This window comes from Salvelinus alpinus, chromosome 1, assembly GCF_045679555.1.
Source record: "Salvelinus alpinus chromosome 1, SLU_Salpinus.1, whole genome shotgun sequence".
NCBI lineage: Eukaryota > Metazoa > Chordata > Actinopteri > Salmoniformes > Salmonidae > Salvelinus > Salvelinus alpinus.
The window spans coordinates 15,007,310-15,028,495 of NC_092086.1; the positions used below are offsets into that span (position 1 = coordinate 15,007,310).

General features: G+C 48.8%; 1 protein-coding gene across 3 annotated transcripts in view; it reads right to left on the reverse strand.

Annotated features, from left to right (window-relative positions):
• Positions 1–457: 457 nt before the first annotated feature.
• Positions 458–21,186, reverse strand: part of LOC139570340 (rab11 family-interacting protein 4A-like) — an 84,312-nt gene continuing 63,583 nt past the window's right edge. For all 3 annotated transcript variants that reach the window (XM_071392149.1, XM_071392167.1, XM_071392159.1), the window contains 11 exons: positions 20,560–20,727; positions 19,934–20,068; positions 13,728–13,763; positions 12,437–12,542; positions 11,771–11,874; positions 11,042–11,182; positions 7,745–7,826; positions 7,395–7,532; positions 6,777–6,920; positions 5,822–5,965; positions 458–5,097 (listed from right to left, as the gene is read on the reverse strand). In XM_071392149.1, coding sequence (XP_071248250.1) covers positions 4,975–5,097; positions 5,822–5,965; positions 6,777–6,920; positions 7,395–7,532; positions 7,745–7,826; positions 11,042–11,182; positions 11,771–11,874; positions 12,437–12,542; positions 13,728–13,763; positions 19,934–20,068; positions 20,560–20,727 — 1,321 coding nt within the window. In that variant the 3' untranslated portion in view covers positions 458–4,974. The remainder of the gene's footprint in view (positions 5,098–5,821; positions 5,966–6,776; positions 6,921–7,394; positions 7,533–7,744; positions 7,827–11,041; positions 11,183–11,770; positions 11,875–12,436; positions 12,543–13,727; positions 13,764–19,933; positions 20,069–20,559; positions 20,728–21,186) is intronic.

Genomic DNA, 21,186 nt, shown 5'->3' on the forward strand with positions numbered 1-21,186 from the left:
GAGTGACTTTAAATTTGGAAATCTGTTCCAAAGTATTACCACGCATAATAGAGAGAGATGTGATCCAATACAAACGTAAGCAAGATTTGAAATGATAATGTTTTAGTCATGTATTATACCTGTTTGGGCTTCTTGCAGTCAGTTTGCAGTTCACATGATTAGTATGTTCCGGCCCCTGTCTGAATCTAGTTGATGATCCCTGGCCAACATTGATATAAAAATGTAATAGTATGTAAACACTGCCTATGAGTTTTATAGGAACTAATTATCTGCTGATTTAGAAATGAGACAAAGTACACAAAAAATGTACATTACTTGTTAAGTACACCATTTCCAACATCATACATTTAGCATCCAACTCATAACATGTAACATTCATAAAAATAGGCCTACATTTCACTTAAATAAGACATTGGAAATTGGTAAAGTATAATAAAAAAACACTACAGCCACTCAGTCCTTGGCCAAAGCAAATTCATTTTATTTACATTTTCAAGTTTGTACAACATCCTATAAGTCACTGTCAGACCTACAGTACACGAGCAGAACAACATCAGTGATCTTTTAGCGTGAGGTGAACACATCACGATATCTCCATCTAAAGGACTGACGGGCCTGTTCAAATACCTCCCAGATGCATCCTCCCTCCCTCCAAGTCATCACCGATCTGACAATGTTAGACAGGTGTAAACATGATGGCAAACATGCATTCACTTATCCAATCCCTTCCTAATCAGTGATTCTATTACCTCAAAGGAGAAGATGATGGTGGGATGCATTGTTAAAGTACTCAAAACAGGGCCTGAGATTCACAGTATTCAACCATGGGACTTTTCAAGCCTCGGCTGTTTTCAGTCACACAGAATTAGAATGATTCTATGATTCTAATTCCCTAGTTCCAGACTCAGCCTGTCGATGTTGTTTATCAGTCCCAGGATCGTCATCCTATAGTAAATACAGTCGCTACGACAACGTCATTAACATGTGCTATACATTTCCAGGTCACACAGAATATCATCTCTAGGATATAACTCCTTTTTTAAACGGTATAAAATACTAGTTATTAGGTTGGATGAGTCAGTGGCACATCAATACAAACTGTAACTAGATCCTGTATAAACTTTACAATGTATGAAAAACGCTACGACGACGTGTTGGAAAGCAAACTGATAGAAAAAGCTCACTCACGATGACCAACGGACAAACTGAAAAACATGACTAGAAAAATAATCTAATGGTGACACCTCGTTGCTCATTTACAAAAGGCACAAAGAAAAACAAGAAACTGAATAAGACATGAGAAACCATGAGAGAACATGGAGAAATCATGAAAAAAACATGAGAAACCCATGCAAAAACATGAGAAACCCATGAGAAACCCATGAGAAACCATGAGAAACCATGAGAAACCATGAGAAACCCATGAGAAACCCATGAGAAACCCATGAGAAACCATGAGAAACCCATGAGAAACCCATGAGAAACCCATGAGAAAACATGAGAAACCATGAGAAACCATGAGAATCCATGAGAAACCATGAGAAACCATGAGAAACCCATGAGAAACCCATGAGAAACCATGAAAATCCATGAGAATCCATGAGAAACCATGAGAAACCCATGAGAAACCCATGAGAAAACATGAGAAACCATGAGAAACCATGAGAAACCATGAGAAACCATGAGAATCCATGAGAAACCATGAGAAACCATGAGAAACCATGAGAAACCCATGAGAAACCCATGAGAAACCATGAAAATCCATGAGAAACCATGAGAAACCATGAGAAACCATGAGAAACCCATGAGAAACCATGAGAAACCATGAGAAAACTGCTCATTAGTGTAATTTGTGCAACGAAGCAAAACTAGTGTCAGTGTGACATCACACCGACTGTCTACACAGACTCTTCTTTAGAGACACAGTTATTAACCAGGTGAAATCAATGACCTGAAGTCGTGGCTATCTATCCATCTACAGTACAGTGAATTCAACAAGCTACTGTGGTGTGTGTGTGTGTGTGTGTGTGTGTGGGTGGCACAGTACAATCATGACATACACAGAAAAGAGCTCTCTCAATCTATAGGCATTACAGAACCTATACAATCTATATATGAGCTGCCCCCCCCCCCCCCCTACATACACCCTAGATCCAGGGATTATCGTCATGGCGATTCATTGATTATAGTGACTACCACGTTGTTCTCGATAATGGACAGATCTCCCCCCCACTGCTCTGACATCTCCTTACCCTCATTCCAGTCTGATCAAAACACCGTCTGAACTTAAAACGTCCACAACGTTTATCATTTTATAGATCTGTATGAAAAATAAACATTTAACCTTTATAGACATTGTCCTAACAACTCATGACACTTATTCTCTTAGAGGCAAATCCTAACTTCCATTTACGTAACATTTTCACCTCGTCTCCCATTTACATCAAGGCATGACTGAGTGAACATTTTGACTTCAGTGGAACGTTAGGTTTCTCCCCTCAATAACTACCACATTGATACCTGTTGTTGGCCTTTTTCAAGTCCTGGGTGGGTCGTGTTCACTAGGGCACACCGTAGCAAAACGTTTTGCAACGGATAACCAAAATCATTTGTTCTTATTGGACAAGTTCAGGTAAGTACTTGTACCATTCGACTCAGTTTCAAAACAATGTATCCCTATTGAACAGGACCCTATGTTTTCAGTGTAGAATTACATGAGGACCGTAATACAATGCGTTTCCCTACTACGCTCGTCTTGTGCTTCTACATCAACACGTAACTCTGTGCACGGTGGTTATACATTACTATATAGCACAACAAGCTGGTTATACTCCTAGTAGTACCTACACTGTCTATGCATCCTTAATGGCACCCTACTCCCTATTGGCCCTGGTCCAAAGTAGTGCACTATAAAGGGAACAGGGAGTCATTGGGCCCTGGTCCAAAGTAGTGCACTATAAAGGGAACAGGGAGTCATTGGGCCTGGTCCAAAGTAGTGCACTATAAAGGGAACAGGGAGTCATTGGGCCTGGTCCAAAGTAGTGCACTATAAAGGGAACAGGGAGTCATTGGGCGATGGTCCAAAGTAGTGCACTATAAAGGGAACAGGGAGTCATTGGGCCCTGGTCCAAAGTAGTGCACTATAAAGGGAACAGGGAGTCATTGGGCCTGGTCCAAAGTAGTGCACTATAAAGGGAACAGGGAGTCATTGGGCCTGGTCCAAAGTAGTGCACTATAAAGGGAACAGGGAGTCATTGGGCCTGGTCCAAAGTAGTGCACTATAAAGGGAACAGGGAGTCATTGGGCCTGGTCCAAAGTAGTGCACTATAAAGGGAACAGGGAGTCATTGGGCCCTGGTCCAAAGTAGTGCACTATAAAGGGAACAGGGAGTCATTGGGCCTGGTCCAAAGTAGTGCACTATAAAGGGAACAGGGAGTCATTGGGCCTGGTCCAAAGTAGTGCACTATAAAGGGAACAGGGAGTCATTGGGCCCTGGTCCAAAGTAGTGCACTATAAAGGGAACAGGGTGTCATTGGGCCTGGTCCAAAGTAGTGCACTATAAAGGGAATAGGGTGCCATTATTTATAACACTTTGTTCACTTTGCATCGTTAAGCCTATAAACAACACTATGACACCAGTACGACGCCTGTCTTAAATGCTTATGACAGGTCATGACACTTCATAACAAGTTATAACCTTCACGCCCAGAGAGTAACTGGGTCATAGAATCAGAAGTTATAAACCTTCACGTCCCCCGACCAGAGGAATCAGTATGGAGACTAAACTTGGGGTGAGTCTCAGTGGTCTGAAGTGGCCTCATCTCCTTAACCTCCTTTCCTTAATTTCCTTTCCTTTCCTTGATTTGCACTGATCAGAGAAGACAGGACAGGTGAAAGGAAATATCTGAGTCGAGCTTCGTTCACCTGTCCTGTCACTGCCGATGAAAGAGAAGACAAGAAGAGGAAGTGACTATTGAGACACCCCCGTGGTCCCTGTTGCACACCTCACTGTTGATGATACTGTATCCTGTCATCTAACATCGGAACGGCCCCAATACGGCCAACGACTCCATCTCTACCACGCTATCAGATCTTAACCCGAGGAATCTTACAACTCCTTTCCTTCACCTACCCACACTATCTGTTACTTCCTCATCCGCTCACCTACGACCTTTACCCACTTTTGAATGCGGTTGAACAGCTCAGTTAGCCAATCAAAAGTGGCGCTCTGGTTTGCAAATATTCACATTGTTAAATCAGTAATAAATGACGACGTCATTCTAGGCTAATGGACAGTCATACTGGAGCTAGTGAAGCCAGAGGGAGTGTGTCTACATAACGTAGAATAATCATCATCATCATAAAGTGAACACCATGATAATATTACTATTCTCCAGTTAGTTACTCCAACACAATATCATCCAGTTAGTGTCATTCAATACCACCGTTTCTTTTCTTGGCAACATAATAAGAGTTCATCATTGGTGGGATAGATAAAAGGAGGCGGGACATCTAACAGTTGATTGACAGATAGAGTAGACGGCGAGTTTCAGCTGTAAACCACAGACAGCTGTCAGTTGTTTTGAGTTCTGTCCCATCCCCAGGCGTGGAAGTGTGTGTGAGTGTGAGAGTAGGTAGGTGTGTGTGTGTGTGTGTGTGAGTGATTGTGTGTGTGTGTGTGAGTGAGTGTGTGTGAGTGTGAGTGAGTGTGAGTGAGTGTGTTTGAGTGTGTGTGAGTAAATGTGAGTGAGTGTGAGTAAATGTGAGTGAGTGTGAGAGAGTGAGTGAGTGAGTGAGTGAGTGAGTGAGTGAGTGAGTGAGTGAGTGTGAGAGTGTGTGTGTGTGTGTGTGTGTGTGTGTGTGTGTGTGTGTGTGTGTGTGTGTGTGTGTGTGTGTGTGTGTGTGTGTGTGTGTGTGTGTGTGTGTGAGAGTGTGTGTGAGTGTGTGTGTGTGTGTGTGTGTGTGTGTGAGTGTTTAACTGTTACTCTTGATCTCCAGGATAGAGGGGTTGTGGTCCAGAATGGCCAGGATGATTTTATCCATATACTGTCTCAGACGGAAGTTAACACACTCCTGTTCCTTCAGAGCATCCACCAACTAGAGGAGACGAGGGACGAGGAGGAGAACAGGAGGGAGGGGGAGGAAGGGAAGGGGGAGAGAGAGGGAGGGAGGGAAGGGGGAGAGGGAAGGAAAGGAAAGGGGAGAGGGAGGGAAAGGGGAGAGGGAGGGAGAAGGGGGGAAGGAAGGGGGAGAGGGAGGGAGGGAAGGGAAGGGGGAGGGAGTGAGGGAGGGAAGGAAGGAAGGAAGGGAGGGAAGGGGGAGAGGGAGGGAAAGGGGAGAGGGAGGGAAAGGGGAGAGGGAGGGAAAGAGGGAAGGAAGGGAGGGAAGGGGGAGAGGGAGGGAGGGAGGGAAGGAAGGGGGAAAGGGAGGGAGGGAAGGGGGAAAGGGAGGGAGGGAGGGAAGGGGGAAAGGGGGAAAGGGAGGGAGGGAAGGGGGAAAAGGAGGGAAAGGGGAGAGGGAGGGTAGAAAGGGGGAGAGGGAGAGGGAGGGAAGGAAGGGGGAGAGGGAGGGAGGAAAGGGAGGGAGGGAAGGAAGGGTGTGAGGGAGGGAAAATGTCAATCAAAAGATAGAGATTTTTTTAAACAAATAAAATTACATTTGACAAAGTGACTAACATGAGCCTGTAGCTAAACTGTCCCCTCTCCTGCTGATTTCTGTATGTCACTCCACCCCACCCCACTCCACCCCACTCTACCCCACTCTACCCCACTCTACCCCACTCTACCCCACTCTACCCCACTCCACAGTCAGACCCTCTCACCTCGTCCCTAGAAGCGTTGTCTATCTCAGCAGCCAGTGACTGGGCCTTGGTGTGGCTGGCAAACAGGTTCTTAGCTTCATACAGACTCAGACTGAGGATCTGACTATTCAGGTCATCGTTCTGGTCCCGCAGCTTAAAGTTCTCCTGTAGGGTGGAGAGAGAGGGATAGGGGGGAGAGAGGGAGGGAGGGGGGGAGAAAGAGGGAGGGAGGGAGGGAAGAGGAGTAAGAATATAAACTCTGAGAAAATGTGTCTAATATTGAACACCTTCCTAATATTGAGTTGCACCACCTTTTGCCACCAGAACAGCCTCAATTAGTCGGGGAATGAACTCTACAAGGTGTTGAAAGCGTTCCACAGGGATTCTGGCCCATGTTGACTCCAATGCTTCCCACAGTGGTGTCCAGTTGTCTGGATGTCCTTTGGGTGGTGGATCATTCTTGATACACACAGGAAACTGTTGAGCGTGAAAAACCCAGCAGCGTTGCAGTTCTTGACACAAACCGGTGCGCCTGGCACCTACTACCATACCCCGTTCAAAGGCACTTAAATCTTTTGTCTTGCCCATTTACCCTCTGAATGGCAACACATACACAATCCATGTCTCAATTGTCTCAAGGCTTAAAAATCCTTCTTTAACCTGTCTCCTCTACACTGATTGAAGTGGATTTAACATGTGACATCAATAAGGGATCATAGCTTTCACCTGGATTCACCTGGTCAGTCTTTGTGTGTGTGTGTGTACACGTTCAGCGTGTGTGTGTGTACACGTTCAGCGTGTGTGTGTGTGTGTGTGTGTGTGTGTGTGTGTGTGTGTGTGTGTGTACATGTTCAGCGTGTGTGTGTGTGTACACGTTCTGTGTGTGCGTGCGTGTGTGTCTGTGTGTGTGTACACGTTCTGTGTGTGTGTGTGTGTGTGTGTGTGTACACGTTCTGTGTGTGTGTGTGTACCTCACCTGTTTGAGTCTCTTGACCTCATGCTCCATCTCTATTTCCCGTGTCTTGGCGTTGTATTCTGATAGCCCCGCCCCCCGCCCCGCCTCTGAACCCAGCTTAAACAGCTGCAGGTGCTCCAACTCCCGACGCAGGTCCTCTATCAACTACAAAGATGGAAGGAGGGAGGGGGAGAGAGATGGAGAGAGGGGGGGTGGAGGGGGAGAGAGATGGAGAGGGGGGGGTGGAGGGGGAGAGAGATGGAGAGAGGGGGGGGTGGAGGGGGAGAGAGATGGAGAGAGGGGGGGGTGGAGGGGGAGAGAGATGGAGAGAGGGGGGGGTGGAGGGGGAGAGAGATGGAGAGAGGGGGGGTGGAGGGGGAGAGAGATGGAGAGAGGGAGAGATGGAGGGGGAGAGAGAGGGACGGAGGGATGGAGAGATGGAGGGGAGAAATGGAGGGACGGAGAGATGGAGGGACGGACAGAGGGAGAGAGAGAGAGTTTGTCTGTCACATCAATGTAGTTTCCTAGGTGGTTAAAAGTTAAAATACAGAAGATGGTGAATTTGGTCACTAAAGCAGTTGAGTGCAATTGGAACGAATGGAGGAAAATATATTACAATTATATTGTGTGTGTCCGTACCTCTTGCATGGCCTCTCTCTCCTTCTGGAATTCATGTCTGTTCTGCCACAGCTTGTCCATCATCTTCCTGTAGAGGTCCATCTCATCCTTCAGCCTCAGACTGGTGTCCTCTAACCGGTCTGTCATACGCTGCTTCTCCTGGGAGAGGAGAGAGGGGAGAGGGGAGAGAGGGGGAGAGGGGGAGAGGGGGAGAGAGGGAGAGGGGGAGAGAGGGAGATGGAGGAGAGTTATCGACAGACAGACAGACAGACAGACAGACAGACAGACAGACAGACAGACAGACAGACAGACAGAGACAGACAGAGACAGACAGAGACAGACAGAGACAGACAGACTTTATGACCACCCACCTGGTCTAGTTTCTCAGTCTGAGACTTCAGTTTACACACGTTCAGTTTCATCTCTCCATTCTCCTCCTCCAGCTGCTGAACTCTGTAGAGAAAACAGTTACCCAGATATCTGCCATTTATACTACCAATTTACAGCTGTTCGCTACCAAGGTGTTCCTGTGCGTTACCAAGGTGGCGTTCCTGTGCGTTACTAAGGTGGCGTTCCTGTGCGTTACTAAGGTGGCGTTCCTGTGCGTTACTAAGGTGGCGTTCCTGTGCGTTACCAAGGTGGCGTTCCTGTGCGTTACCAAGGTGGCGTTCCTGTGCGTTACCAAGGTGGCGTTCCTGTGCGTTACCAAGGTGGCGTTCCTGTGCGTTACCAAGGTGGCGTTCCTGTGCGTTACCAAGGTGGCGTTCCTGTGCGTTACCAAGGTGGCGTTACTAAGGTGGCGTTCCTGTGCGTTACTAAGGTGGCGTTCCTGTGCGTTACTAAGGTGGCGTTCCTGTGCGTTACTAAGGTGGCGTTCCTGTGCGTTACTAAGGTGGCGTTCCTGTGCGTTACTAAGGTGGCGTTCCTGTGCGTTACTAAGGTGGCGTTCCTGTGCGTTACCAAGGTGGCGTTCCTGTGCGTTACCAAGGTGGCGTTCCTGTGCGTTACCAAGGTGGCGTTCCTGTGCGTTACCAAGGTGGCGTTACTAAGGTGGCGTTCCTGTGCGTTACTAAGGTGGCGTTCCTGTGCGTTACTAAGGTGGCGTTCCTGTGCGTTACTAAGGTGGCGTTCCTGTGCGTTACTAAGGTGGCGTTCCTGTGCGTTACTAAGGTGGCGTTCCTGTGCGTTACTAAGGTGGCGTTCCGGTGCGTTACTAAGGTGGCGTTCCTGTGCGTTACTAAGGTGGCGTTCCTGTGCGTTACTAAGGTGGCGTTCCTGTGCGTTACTAAGGTGGCGTTCCTGTGCGTTACCAAGGTGGCGTTCCTGTGCGTTACCAAGGTGGCGTTCCTGTGCGTTACCAAGGTGGCGTTCCTGTGCGTTACCAAGGTGGCGTTCCTGTGCGTTACCAAGGTGGCGTTACTAAGGTGGCGTTCCTGTGTGTTACTAAGGTGGCGTTCCTGTGCGTTACTAAGGTGGCGTTCCTGTGCGTTACTAAGGTGGCGTTCCTGTGCGTTACTAAGGTGGCGTTCCTGTGCGTTACTAAGGTGGCGTTCCTGTGCGTTACTAAGGTGGCGTTCCTGTGCGTTACTAAGGTGGCGTTCCTGTGCGTTACTAAGGTGGCGTTCCTGTGCGTTACTAAGGTGGCGTTCCTGTGCGTTACTAAGGTGGCGTTCCTGTGCGTTACCAAGGTGGCGTTCCTGTGCGTTACCAAGGTGGCGTTCCTGTGCGTTACCAAGGTGGCGTTACTAAGGTGGCGTTCCTGTGCGTTACTAAGGTGGCGTTCCTGTGCGTTACTAAGGTGGCGTTCCTGTGCGTTACTAAGGTGGCGTTCCTGTGCGTTACTAAGGTGGCGTTCCTGTGCGTTACTAAGGTGGCGTTCCTGTGCGTTACTAAGGTGGCGTTCCTGTGCGTTACTAAGGTGGCGTTCCTGTGCGTTACTAAGGTGGCGTTCCTGTGCGTTACTAAGGTGGCGTTCCTGTGCGTTACTAAGGTGGCGTTCCTGTGCGTTACTAAGGTGGTGTTCCTGTGCGTTACTAAGGTGGTGTTCCTGTGCGTTACTAAGGTGGTGTTCCTGTGCGTTACTAAGGTGGCGTTCCTGTGCGTTACTAAGGTGGCGTTCCTGTGCGTTACTAAGGCGTTCCTGTGCGTTACTAAGGCGTTCCTGTGCGTTACTAAGGTGGCGTTCCTGTGCGTTACTAAGGTGTTCCTGTGCGTTACTAAGGCGTTCCTGTGCGTTACTAAGGTGGTGTTCCTGTGCGTTACTAAGGTGGTGTTCCTGTGCGTTACTAAGGTGGTGTTCCTGTGCGTTACTAAGGTGGCGTTCCTGTGCGTTACTAAGGTGGCGTTCCTGTGCGTTACTAAGGTGGCGTTCCTGTGCGTTACCAAGGTGGCGTTCCTGTGCGTTACCAAGGTGGCGTTCCTGTGCGTTACCAAGGTGGCGTTACTAAGGTGGCGTTCCTGTGCGTTACTAAGGTGGCGTTCCTGTGCGTTACTAAGGTGGCGTTCCTGTGTGTTACTAAGGTGGCGTTCCTGTGCGTTACTAAGGTGGCGTTCCTGTGCGTTACTAAGGTGGCGTTCCTGTGCGTTACTAAGGTGGCGTTCCTGTGCGTTACTAAGGTGGCGTTACTAAGGTGGCGTTCCTGTGCGTTACTAAGGTGGCGTTCCTGTGCGTTACTAAGGTGGCGTTCCTGTGCGTTACTAAGGCGTTCCTGTGCGTTACTAAGGCGTTCCTGTGCGTTACTAAGGTGGCGTTCCTGTGCGTTACTAAGGTGTTCCTGTGCGTTACTAAGGCGTTCCTGTGCGTTACTAAGGTGGTGTTCCTGTGCGTTACTAAGGTGGCGTTCCTGTGCGTTACTAAGGTGGCGTTCCTGTGCGTTACTAAGGTGGTGTTCCTGTGCGTTACTAAGGTGGTGTTCCTGTGCGTTACTAAGGTGGTGTTCCTGTGCGTTACTAAGGTGGCGTTCCTGTGCGTTACTAAGGTGGCGTTCCTGTGCGTTACTAAGGCGTTCCTGTGCGTTACTAAGGCGTTCCTGTGCGTTACTAAGGTGGCGTTCCTGTGCGTTACTAAGGTGGCGTTCCTGTGTGTTACTAAGGTGGCGTTCCTGTGCGTTACTAAGGTGGCGTTCCTGTGCGTTACTAAGGTGGCGTTCCTGTGCGTTACTAAGGTGGCGTTCCTGTGTGTTACTAAGGTGGCGTTCCTGTGCGTTACTAAGGTGGCGTTCGTGTGCGTTACTAAGGTGGCGTTCCTGTGCGTTACTAAGGTGGCGTTCCTGTGCGTTACTAAGGTGGCGTTCCTGTGCGTTACTAAGGTGGCGTTCCTGTGCGTTACTAAGGTGGCGTTCCTGTGCGTTACTAAGGTGGTGTTCCTGTGCGTTACTAAGGTGGTGTTCCTGTGCGTTACTAAGGTGGCGTTCCTGTGCTTTACTAAGGTGGCGTTCCTGTGCGTTACTAAGGCGTTCCTGTGCGTTACTAAGGTGGCGTTCCTGTGCGTTACTAAGGTGTTCCTGTGCGTTACTAAGGCGTTCCTGTGCGTTACTAAGGTGGTGTTCCTGTGCGTTACTAAGGTGGTGTTCCTGTGCGTTACTAAGGTGGTGTTCCTGTGCGTTACTAAGGTGGTGTTCCTGTGCGTTACTAAGGTGGTGTTCCTGTGCGTTACTAAGGTGGTGTACCTGTTACTGAGCAGCTCTATGTCAGTGTTCTTGTCTCTCTCCATCTTGCAGTAGGTCTCTCTGTGTCTATGTGTCTCTTCCTGCAGGGTCTGTTCTGCTCTGCTCTCCTGGTCCTTCAGCTGCTCCTCCAACTCATGAACCCTGGGAGACAGAGAGACACAACATCGTCATTACACAAGTGTAATAAATACCAACACAAGTCTTAAAGACAGTGTGGCCGCGATTCAATCAGAGGCAAGTCGTCAACACTACAGTGCACCATTTAAAGGACATTTCCCTGACGTTAGCAGAGATGGGATTTTACGGTAAACACTGCAGGTGTCAACTCAAGTCTAAATGACCTTTAAGTGTCTAGTGTCACTTGTCAACAACGTGTCTTATCTGCTATTTAAAGTACTTCTGTGTATTTGACTACTGCATTTTCAAATACACAGACCAAAACAAGTACTTCTATTTGAGTATTTGAATAGTTATTGTAAAAACAAAATAGTCTGCAAAATTGTATTTCAAACACTAAAATACACCAACTTAAATACACTCCTATGCATTTAACCCAGGTATTTGAAAATAGTATTTGAAATAAGTATTTGAAAATTCTATCAAATACTTTCCAAGTGTATTTCCAAATACATTACAATATTGAAAATATGTCTGAATTGATGTGAAAGTAATTGAGATATTTGCTGCAGTATTTGAACCCAGGTCTGGTGTGTATACAGTATATCTCACCTGTGTACTAGCTGGGTGTTGCCCTGTTTGAGTTTAGACTTGAGGTCTCCATTAGCCAGACTGTCATTCTCCAGCTCTGTCACCTTCTTCTCCAGGTAACTCACCTGAGGACAGACACATAGGTACAGGTGAGACCAAAGAAACGGGACCCGATGCCTCCCTATTCAGCCAAGGAGTGGATTTGGGGTAAAGCCTTGTGGTAGTCTAGTGTCCAGGGGGTAAAGCCCTGTGGTAGTCTAGTGTCCTGTCCAGGGGGTACAGCCCTGTGGTAGTCTAGTCTCCTGTCCAGGGGGTAAAGCCCTGTGGTAGTCTAGTCTCCTGTCCAGGGGGTAAAGCCCTGTGGTAGTCCAGTGTCCTGTCCAGGGGGTAAAGCCCTGTGGTAGTCTAGTGTCCTGTCCAGGGGGTAAAGCCCTGTGGTAGTCTAGTGTCCTGTCCAGGGGGTAAAGCCCTGTGGTAGTCTAGTGTCCTGTCCAGGTAAAGCCCTGTGGTAGTCCAGTGTCCTGTCCAGGGGATGGATTTGGCTGTTAGGCCTGAAATAAAACTCTTATATGAAAGAGGTATTTTTAATTGTGGGATAATAATAATCATAGCAGTTCATTTACAGAGTAAAATGTATGTTTCGGGGGTACGGTCCCTTGTGTGTGTGTCTGTACAGTGTGTGTTTACCTTCTCAGTAATGTCCACATCACAAGAGTCGATGGAGTCTCTGAACAGGTCCTCTGTGCTTCCCTGACTGCTGCTAAAAGCACTGTGGTTGTGTTGGAACAACTGACTGTAGAGGAGAGGAGGAGGAAGAGAGGAGAGGAGGAAGAGATGAGGGAAGAAGGAGGAAAGGGGGAGGAGGAGAGGAGGAAGAGAGGAGAGGGGGAGGAGAGGAGAGGAGAGGAGGAGATGAGATGAGAGGAGAGGATGAGAAAAGGGGGAGGAGGAGAGGAGAGGAGGAGAGGAGGAGGGGAGAGGAGGGGAGGAGAGGAGGGGAGGAGGAAAGGGGGAGGAGGAAAGGAGATGAGAGGAGAGGAGGAGGAGATGAGAGGAGAGGAGGAGGAGAGGAGGGGAGGGGAGGAGGAAAGCGGGAGGAGGAGAGGAGAGGAGGAGGAAAGAGAGGAGGAGAGGAGGGGAGGGGAGGGGAGGGGAGGAGGAGAGGAGAGGAGGAGAGGAGAGGAGAGGAGGAGAGGAGAGGAGGGGAGGAGGAAAGGAGAGGAGGAGGAGAGGAGAGAAGAGGAGGGGAGGAGGAAAGGGGGAGGAGGAGAGGAAAGAAGGAGGAAAGGGGAAGGAGGAGAGGAGAGGAGGAAGAGGAAGAGAGGAGAAGGGAGGAGAGGAGGAAAAAGATGAAGGGGTCGGTAATTAACTAAATTAATTCCTTTTTTGTGATGAACATTTTCCCAAAGTGTAAGAGGGAGATAAGACACTAAAACAACAACACCTGATCATCAGATAACCCCAGTACAGTCCCTCCCTCTACCAGCCACCTGATCCATCAGATAACCCCAGTACAGTCCCTCCCTCCACCACCTGATCCATCAGATAACCACAGTACAGTCCCTCCCTCTACCAGCCACCTGATCCATCAGACAACCACAGTACAGTCTCTCCCTCTACCAGCCACCTGATCCATCAGATAACCACAGTACAGTCCCTCCCTCTACCAGCCACCTGATCCATCAGATAACCCCAGTACAGTCCCTCCCTCTACCAGCCACCTGATCCATCAGATAACCCCAGTACAGTCCCTCCCTCTACCAGCCACCTGATCCATCAGATAACCCCAGTACAGTCCCTCCCTCTACCAGCCACCTGATCCATCAGATAACCCCAGTACAGTCCCTCCCTCTACCAGCCACCTGATCCATCAGATAACCACAGTACAGTCCCTCCCTCTACCATCCGATAACCCCAGTACAGTCCCTCCCTCCTCCCTTTCTATTGGGGCTGTAAAAAGATGATCTCAGTAACTTACCGTCCAAAGGCAGTGCTGGATATCTTTCTGTTGGGGCTGTAAAAAGATAAACAGGAAAATCAGAAATGTTACGGTATAGGGTTGGTTTATAACACAGGGCATGGTATAGGGTTGGTGTATAACACAGGGCATGGTATAGGGTTGGTTTATAACACAGGGCATGGTATAGGGTTGGTTTATAACACAGGGCATGGTATAGGGTTGGTTTATAACACAGGGCATGGTATAGGGTTGGTTTATAACACAGGGCATGGTAAAGGGTTGGTTTATAACACAGGGCATGGTATAGGGTTGGTTTACAACAGGGCATGGTATAGGGTTGGTTTATAACACAGGGCATGGTATAGGGTTGGTTTATAACACAGGGCATGGTATAGGGTTGGTTTATAACACAGGGCATGGTATAGGGTTGGTTTATAACAGGGCATGGTATAGGGTTGGTTTATAACACAGGGCATGGTAAAGGGTTGGTTTATAACACAGGGCATGGTATAGGGTTGGTTTATAACACAGGGCATGGTATAGGGTTGGTTTATAACACTGGGCATGGTATAGGGTTGGTGTATAACACAGGGCATGGTATAGGGTTGGTGTATAACACAGGGCATGGTATAGGGTTGGTGTATAACACAGGGCATGGTATAGGGTTGGTTTATAACACAGGGCAGTGTATAGGGTTGGTTTATAACACAGGGCATGGTATAGGGTTGGTTTATAACACAGGGCATGGTATAGGGTTGGTTTATAACACAGGGCATGGTATAGGGTTGGTTTATAACACAGGGCAGTGTATAGGGTTGGTTTATAACACAGGGCATGGTATAGGGTTGGTTTTATAGTAAGAACAGGGCTGAGTGGGACTGGGAGTCGAGGAAGAGCATGGACCAGGGTTAAGACAGGTTTAGAAGCCTGGCTGGTGAACGGGGTCAGGGTGGAGCAGGGTTAAGACAGGTTTAGAAGCCTGGCTGGTGAACGGGGTCAGGGTGGAGCAGGGTTAAGACAGGTTTAGAAGCCTGGCTGGTGAACGGGGTCAGGGTAGACCAGGGTTAAGACAGGTTTAGAAGCCTGGCTGGTGAATGGGGTCAGGGTGGAGCAGGGTTTAGACAGGTTTAGAAGCCTGGCTGGTGAACGGGGTCAGGGTGGAGCAGGGTTAAGACAGGTTTAGAAGCCTGGCTGGTGAACGGGGTCAGGGTGGAGCAGGGTTAAGACAGGTTTAGAAGCCTGGCTGGTGAAAGGGGTCAGGGTGGAGCAGGGTTAAGACAGGTTTAGAAGCCTGGCTGGTGAACGGGGTCAGGGTGGAGCAGGGTTAAGACAGGTTTAGAAGCCTGGCTGGTGAACGGGGTCAGGGTGGAGCAGGGTTAAGACAGGTTTAGAAGCCTGGCTGGTGAACGGGGTCAGGGTGGAGCAGGGTTAAGACAGGTTTAGAAGCCTGGCTGGTGAACGGGGTCAGGGTGGAGCAGGGTTAAGACAGGTTTAGAAGCCTGGCTGGTGAACGGGGTCAGGGTGGAGCAGGGTTAAGACAGGTTTAGAAGCCTGGCTGGTGAACGGGGTCAGGGTGGAGCAGGGTTAAGACAGGTTTAGAAGCCTGGATGGTGAACGGGGTCAGGGTGGAGCAGGGTTAAGACAGGTTTAGAAGCCTGGCTGGTGAACGGGGTCAGGGTGGAGCAGGGTTAAGACAGGTTTAGGAGCCTGGCGGGTGAACGGGGTCAGGGTGGAGCAGGGTTAAGACAGGTTTAGGAGCCTGGCTGGTGAACGAGGTCAGGGTGGAGCAGGGTTAAGACAGGTTTAGGAGCCTGGCGGGTGAACGGGGTCAGGGTGGAGCAGGGTTAAGACAGGTTTAGGAGCCTGGCTGGTGAACGGGGTCAGGGTGGAGCAGGGTTAAGACAGGTTTAGAAGCCTGGCTGGTGAACGGGGTCAGGGTGGAGCAGGGTTAAGACAGGTTTAGAAGCCTGGCTGGTGAACGGGGTCAGGGTGGAGCAGGGTTAAGACAGGTTTAGAAGCCTGGCTGGTGAACGGGGTCAGGGTGGGGAGTTACGTCAGCGCCAGGCAGGGATTAGTGAGGTAGATTAGATAACAAGAGGAAGGCTGTGGTGACATCAGGGAGAACCACGCTATATATAGATCACCTGAGTAATGTCCTGGGCTGTCCTGGGCTAGGATCCTATTAGTACCTGACCTGCTTTTACATAACACACACACACACACACACACTCAGCCTGCCAGGTATGAACTCCCTGAGACACAGATCAGCTTTACACTCATTGCTGTGTTATAGCATCCTCAAATAAAATACATGACCACAGAGAGAGTGTGTGTGTGTGTGTGTGTGTGTGTGTGTGTGTGTGCGTGTGTGTGTGTGTGTGTGTGTGTGTTGTAACCATAGCTAAACTAACCAGGATCTTAGGAGAGTCTCACACACCACATCTCATCTCAAATGGAGTGTAACCATAGAAACACAACACACAGAACAGAGAGAGACATCCCATCTAGCCTGACCTCTACCTGGCTCATCAACAACATGGTGTGACTGTGGTACAAATGGCACCCTATTCCCTACAGAGCCCTATGGGCCTGGTCTAAAGTAGTGCACTATACCGGGAACAGAGCCCTATGGGCCTGGTCTAAAGTAGTGCTCTATATAGGGAACCGAGCCCTATGGGCCCTGGTCTAAAGTAGTGCACTATACAGGGAACAGAGCCCTATGGGCCTGGTCTAAAGTAGTGCTCTATATAGGGAACCGAGCCCTATGGGTCCTGGTCTAAAGTAGTGCACTATACAGGGAATAGGGTGCAGTGATTGAACCAGTGATTCAAGAGAGCATGACGGACAGTTGCTATGGTGAACAAAACAATATAATATAAGGGAGATGTGAAGTAGACTTTGGTCCATACAGCAATCCTGCCGTGGGTCAGGGTGGAGCAGGGTTAAGACAGGTCCAGAAGCCTGGCTGGTGAACGGGGTCAGGGTGGAGCAGGGTTAAGACAGGTTTAGAAGCCTGGCTGGTGAACGGGGTCAGGGTGGAGCAGGGTTAAGACAGGTTTAGAAGCCTGGCTGGTGAACTGGGTCAGGGTGGAGCAGGGTTAAGACAGGTTTAGAAGCCTGGCTGGTGAACGGGGTCAGGGTGGACCAGGGTTAAGACAGGTCCAGAAGCCTGGCTGGTGAACGGGGTCAGGGTGGAGCAGGTTAAGACAGGTTTAGAAGCCTGGCTGGTGAACGGGGTCAGGGTGGAGCAGGGTTAAGACAGGTTTAGAAGCCTGGCTGGTGAACGGGGTCAGGGTGGAGCAGGGTTAAGACAGGTTTAGAAGCCTGGCTGGTGAACGGGGTCAGGGTGGAGCAGGGTTAAGACAGGTCCAGAAGCCTGGCTGGTGAACGGGGTCAGGGTGGAGCAGGGTTAAGACAGGTCCAGAAGCCTGGCTGGTGAACGGGGTCAGGGTGGAGCAGGGTTAAGACAGGTTTAGAAGCCTGGCTGGTGAACGGGGTCAGGGTGGAGCAGGGTTAAGACAGGTCCAGAAGCCTGGCTGGTGAACGGGGTCAGGGTGGAGCAGGGTTAAGACAGGTTTTGAAGCCTGGTGCCATCTACACCAACCATTGCGTTAAGTAATGGTGCCATCTGAACTACCCAACACTAACCATGGTGATAAAATGGCATCTATTCTATAAATGTTATTTCTATGGCCACCTCTATGGCCACTTCTATGTCTATTTCTATGTCCACTTCTATGTCCATTTCTATGTCCATTTCTCAGGCCAATAACACCTGAGCCATAGAATCTGCAGTAACAGACCACGGCATTAGGGAACACCAAGTCTTTACTGAAAGCCCTCATCCCTCTCCAGAATACACTGCAGATTACATCCAACCCCCTCCATAGACACACACCCCCCTTTCCGTTCTGCCCAACTTAACCCAGCCTGTGTCTAACTGGGATGCAGTTGCTATGGTAACAACTCTGCCCTTAACAAATCTATTTCCCTAGAAAAGGAGGGAAGAGGAGAGAGAGAGAGAGAGAGAGAGAGAGAGAGAGAGAGAGAGAGAGAGAGAGAGAGAGAATAGGGAGAAGGGATCTGCTTTATCGTAAACACCACTGGCAGTGAGAGCTAATCTGTACTGTAGCATGGTACTGTAGGTATCCACTACAAAGAGACTGTGTGTGTGTGTGTGTGTGTGTGTGTGTGTGTGTGTGTGTGTGTGTGTGGGTGTGTGGTAGGCATCCCTTCCAGTGGAAATGACTTAGTGAATAGACTAGTACTACGATGGGAGATTCACTAAAGAGCAGCAAGGTTTTCTCATGTATTTCAAGGAGAGAGAGAGTGGTGGTATGAAGCAGAATGTACACTACCGTTCATATGTTTGGGGTGACTTCTAAATGTCCTTGTTTTCCATGAAAACATACATGAAAATAAATGAGTTGCAAAACGAATAGGAAATATTAGTCAAGACGTTGACAAGGTTATAAATAATTATTTATAATTTAAATAATAATTGTGTTCTACAAACTTTGCTTTCATCAAAGAATCCTCCATGTGCAGTAATCACAACCTTGCAGACCTTTGGCATTCTAGTTGTCAATTTGTTGAGGTAATCTGAAGAGATTTCACCCCATGCTTCCTGAAGCACGTCCCACAAATTGGATTGGCTTGATGGGCACTTCGTACGTACCATACGGTGAAGCTGCTCCCACAACAGCTCAGTAGTGTTGAGATCCGGTGACTGTGCTGGCCGCTCCATTATAGACAGAACACCAGCTGACTGATTCTTCCCTAAATAGTTATTGCATAGTTTGGAGCTGTGCTTTGGGTCATTGTCCTGTTGTCGGAGGAAATTGGCACCAATTAAGCGCCGTCCACAAGGTATGGCATGGCGTTGCAAAATGGAGTGATAGCCTTCCTTCTTTAAGATCCCTTTTACCCTGTACAAATCTCCCACTTTACCACCACCAAAACACCCCCGACCATCACATTGCCTTCACCATGCTTGACAGATGGCGTCAAGCATTCCTCCAGCATCTTACATTTTTTTCTGCATCTCACGAATGTTGTTCTTTGTGATCCGAACACCTCAAACTTAGATTCGTCTGTCCATAACACGTTTTTACAATCTTCCTCTGTCCAGTGTCTGTGTTCTTCTGCCCATCTTAATCTTTTCTTTTTATTGGCCAGTCTGAGATATGGCTTTTTCTTTGCAACTCTGCCTAGAAGGCCAGCATCCCGGAGTCGCCTCTTCACTGTTGACGTTGAGACTGGTGTTTTGCGGGTACTATTTAATGAAGCTGCCAGTTGAGGACTTGTCAGGCGTCTGTTTCTCAAACAAGACACTCTAATGTACTTGTCCTCTTACTCAGTTGTGCACCGGGGCCTCCCACTCCTCTTTCTATTCTGGTTAGAGCCAGTTTGCGCTGTTCTGTGAAGGGAGTAGTACACAGCGTTATTTTACCAGGTAAGTTGACTGAGAACACGTTCTCATTTGCAGCAACAACCTGGGGAGTAATTACAGGGGAGAGGAGGGGGATGAATGAGACAATTGTAAACTGGGGATTATTAGGTGACCGTGATGGTTTGAGGGCCAGATTGGGAATTTAGCCAGGACACCGGGGTTAACACACGATAAGTTCCATGGGATCTTTAATGACCTCAGAGAGGTTGTACGAGATCTTCAGTTTCTTGGCAATTTCTCGCATGGAATAGCCTTCATTTCTCAGAACAAGAATAGACTGACAAGTTTCAGAAGAAAGTTCTTTGTTTTTGGCCATTTTGAGCCTGTAATCGAACCAACATATGCTGATGCTCCAGATACTCAACTAGTGTAAAGAAGGCCAGTTTTATTGCTTCTTTAATCAACACAACAGTTTCCAGCTGTGCTAACATAATTGCAAAAGGGTTTTCTAATGATTAATTAGTCTTTTAAAATGATAAACTTGGATTAGCTAACACAATGTGCCATTGGAACACAGGAGTGATGGTTGCTGATAATGGGCCTCTGTACGCCTACGGAGATATTCCATAAAAAATCAGCCGTTTCCAGCTACAATAGTCATTTACAACATTAACAATGTCTACACTGTATTTCTGATCAATTTGATGTTATTTTAATGGACAAAAATGTTTGCTTTTCTTTCAAAAACAAGGACATTTCTAAGTGACCCCAAACTTTTGAACGGTAGTGTATGTGTGTGCCCGGCGTGCTTGTGTGTGTGTGTGTGTGTTACCTGTTGGCTCTGAGGTTGTTGAGCCTGGCCTCCAGGTCGTTGAGCAGGTTAACCTTCTTATAGCACTGAGAACAATATACATCCAACACATCACTGTTGTACAGGTGACACATCTTCAGAGGGGTCTGACCAGCACTACAGAGACAGAGGGAGGGAGGGAGGGAGGGAGGGAGGGAGGGAGGGAGGGAGGGAGGGAGGGAGGGAGGGAGGGAGGGAGGGAGGGAGGGAGGGAGGGAGGGAGGGAGGGAGGGAGGGATGGAGGGAGAGACAGAGACAGACAGACAGACAGACAGACAGACAGACAGACAATGGGGAGGGAGAGAGAGAAAGAGAGACAGAGAGACAGAGAGAGAGACAATGGGGAGGGAGAGAGAGAAAGAGAGACAGAGAGACAAGGGGGGAGAGAGAGACAGAAAGAGACTAATTAGACACGGTGCTTTGTATCTGTCAATAGAGCAGAGCAATAGGTTTCCTTCCTGTTACACATGAATGGCTGAAAGGTGAAGAGTGTGTGTTGGTGTAGCATGTAAAGGGTTCTAGTGTGCAGTGTCTGTCAGTCATTGGGGGCCAACTGTCATTGATGAATGTACTGTTCGCTGTGTGAGTTTCCTCTATGTGCCACTGACCTGGAGGGCAGAGAGGAGCCGAGGTCTGAGAAGACGTTGGTGCGCGCGTCATCGTCGGGGCAAGGGCTGCTGGGAGTGTAGTCCACGTCCTCCCCCTCTCCGTAGTCCTCAAACTGCTCCTCCCCCGAGAAGACGGACGCAGAAGCCGAGCCAATCAGCTGGCCAGAACTACAGCCAATCAGAACACAAAGAACATGAGTCAACGTATGAATCAGTATGGCCCCTGTCCCAAACGGCCCCGTACTCCCCATCTCCTGGGCCCCTCAACCGTACTCCCCATCTCCTGGGCCCCTCAACCGTACTCCCCATCTCCTGGGCCCCTCAACCGTACTCCCCATCTCCTGGGCCCCTCAACCGTACTCCCCATCTCCTAGGCCCCTCAACCGTACTCCCCATCTCCTAGGCCCCTCAAATTCTCGTTTTTGTTCATACCTCCCCTCTAATCAGGGACTGATTTAGACCTGGGACACCAGGTGGGTGATATTAACTATCAGGTAGAACAGAAAACCAGTAGTACTCTGGAACTTGTTGGATAAGTTTTGAATACCTCTTCCCTAGAAACTCAGAACATCTGAAAACACTGTCTGCAATATGGAGCCAATTCCACCTAGCCTATCAGAGGGCCAA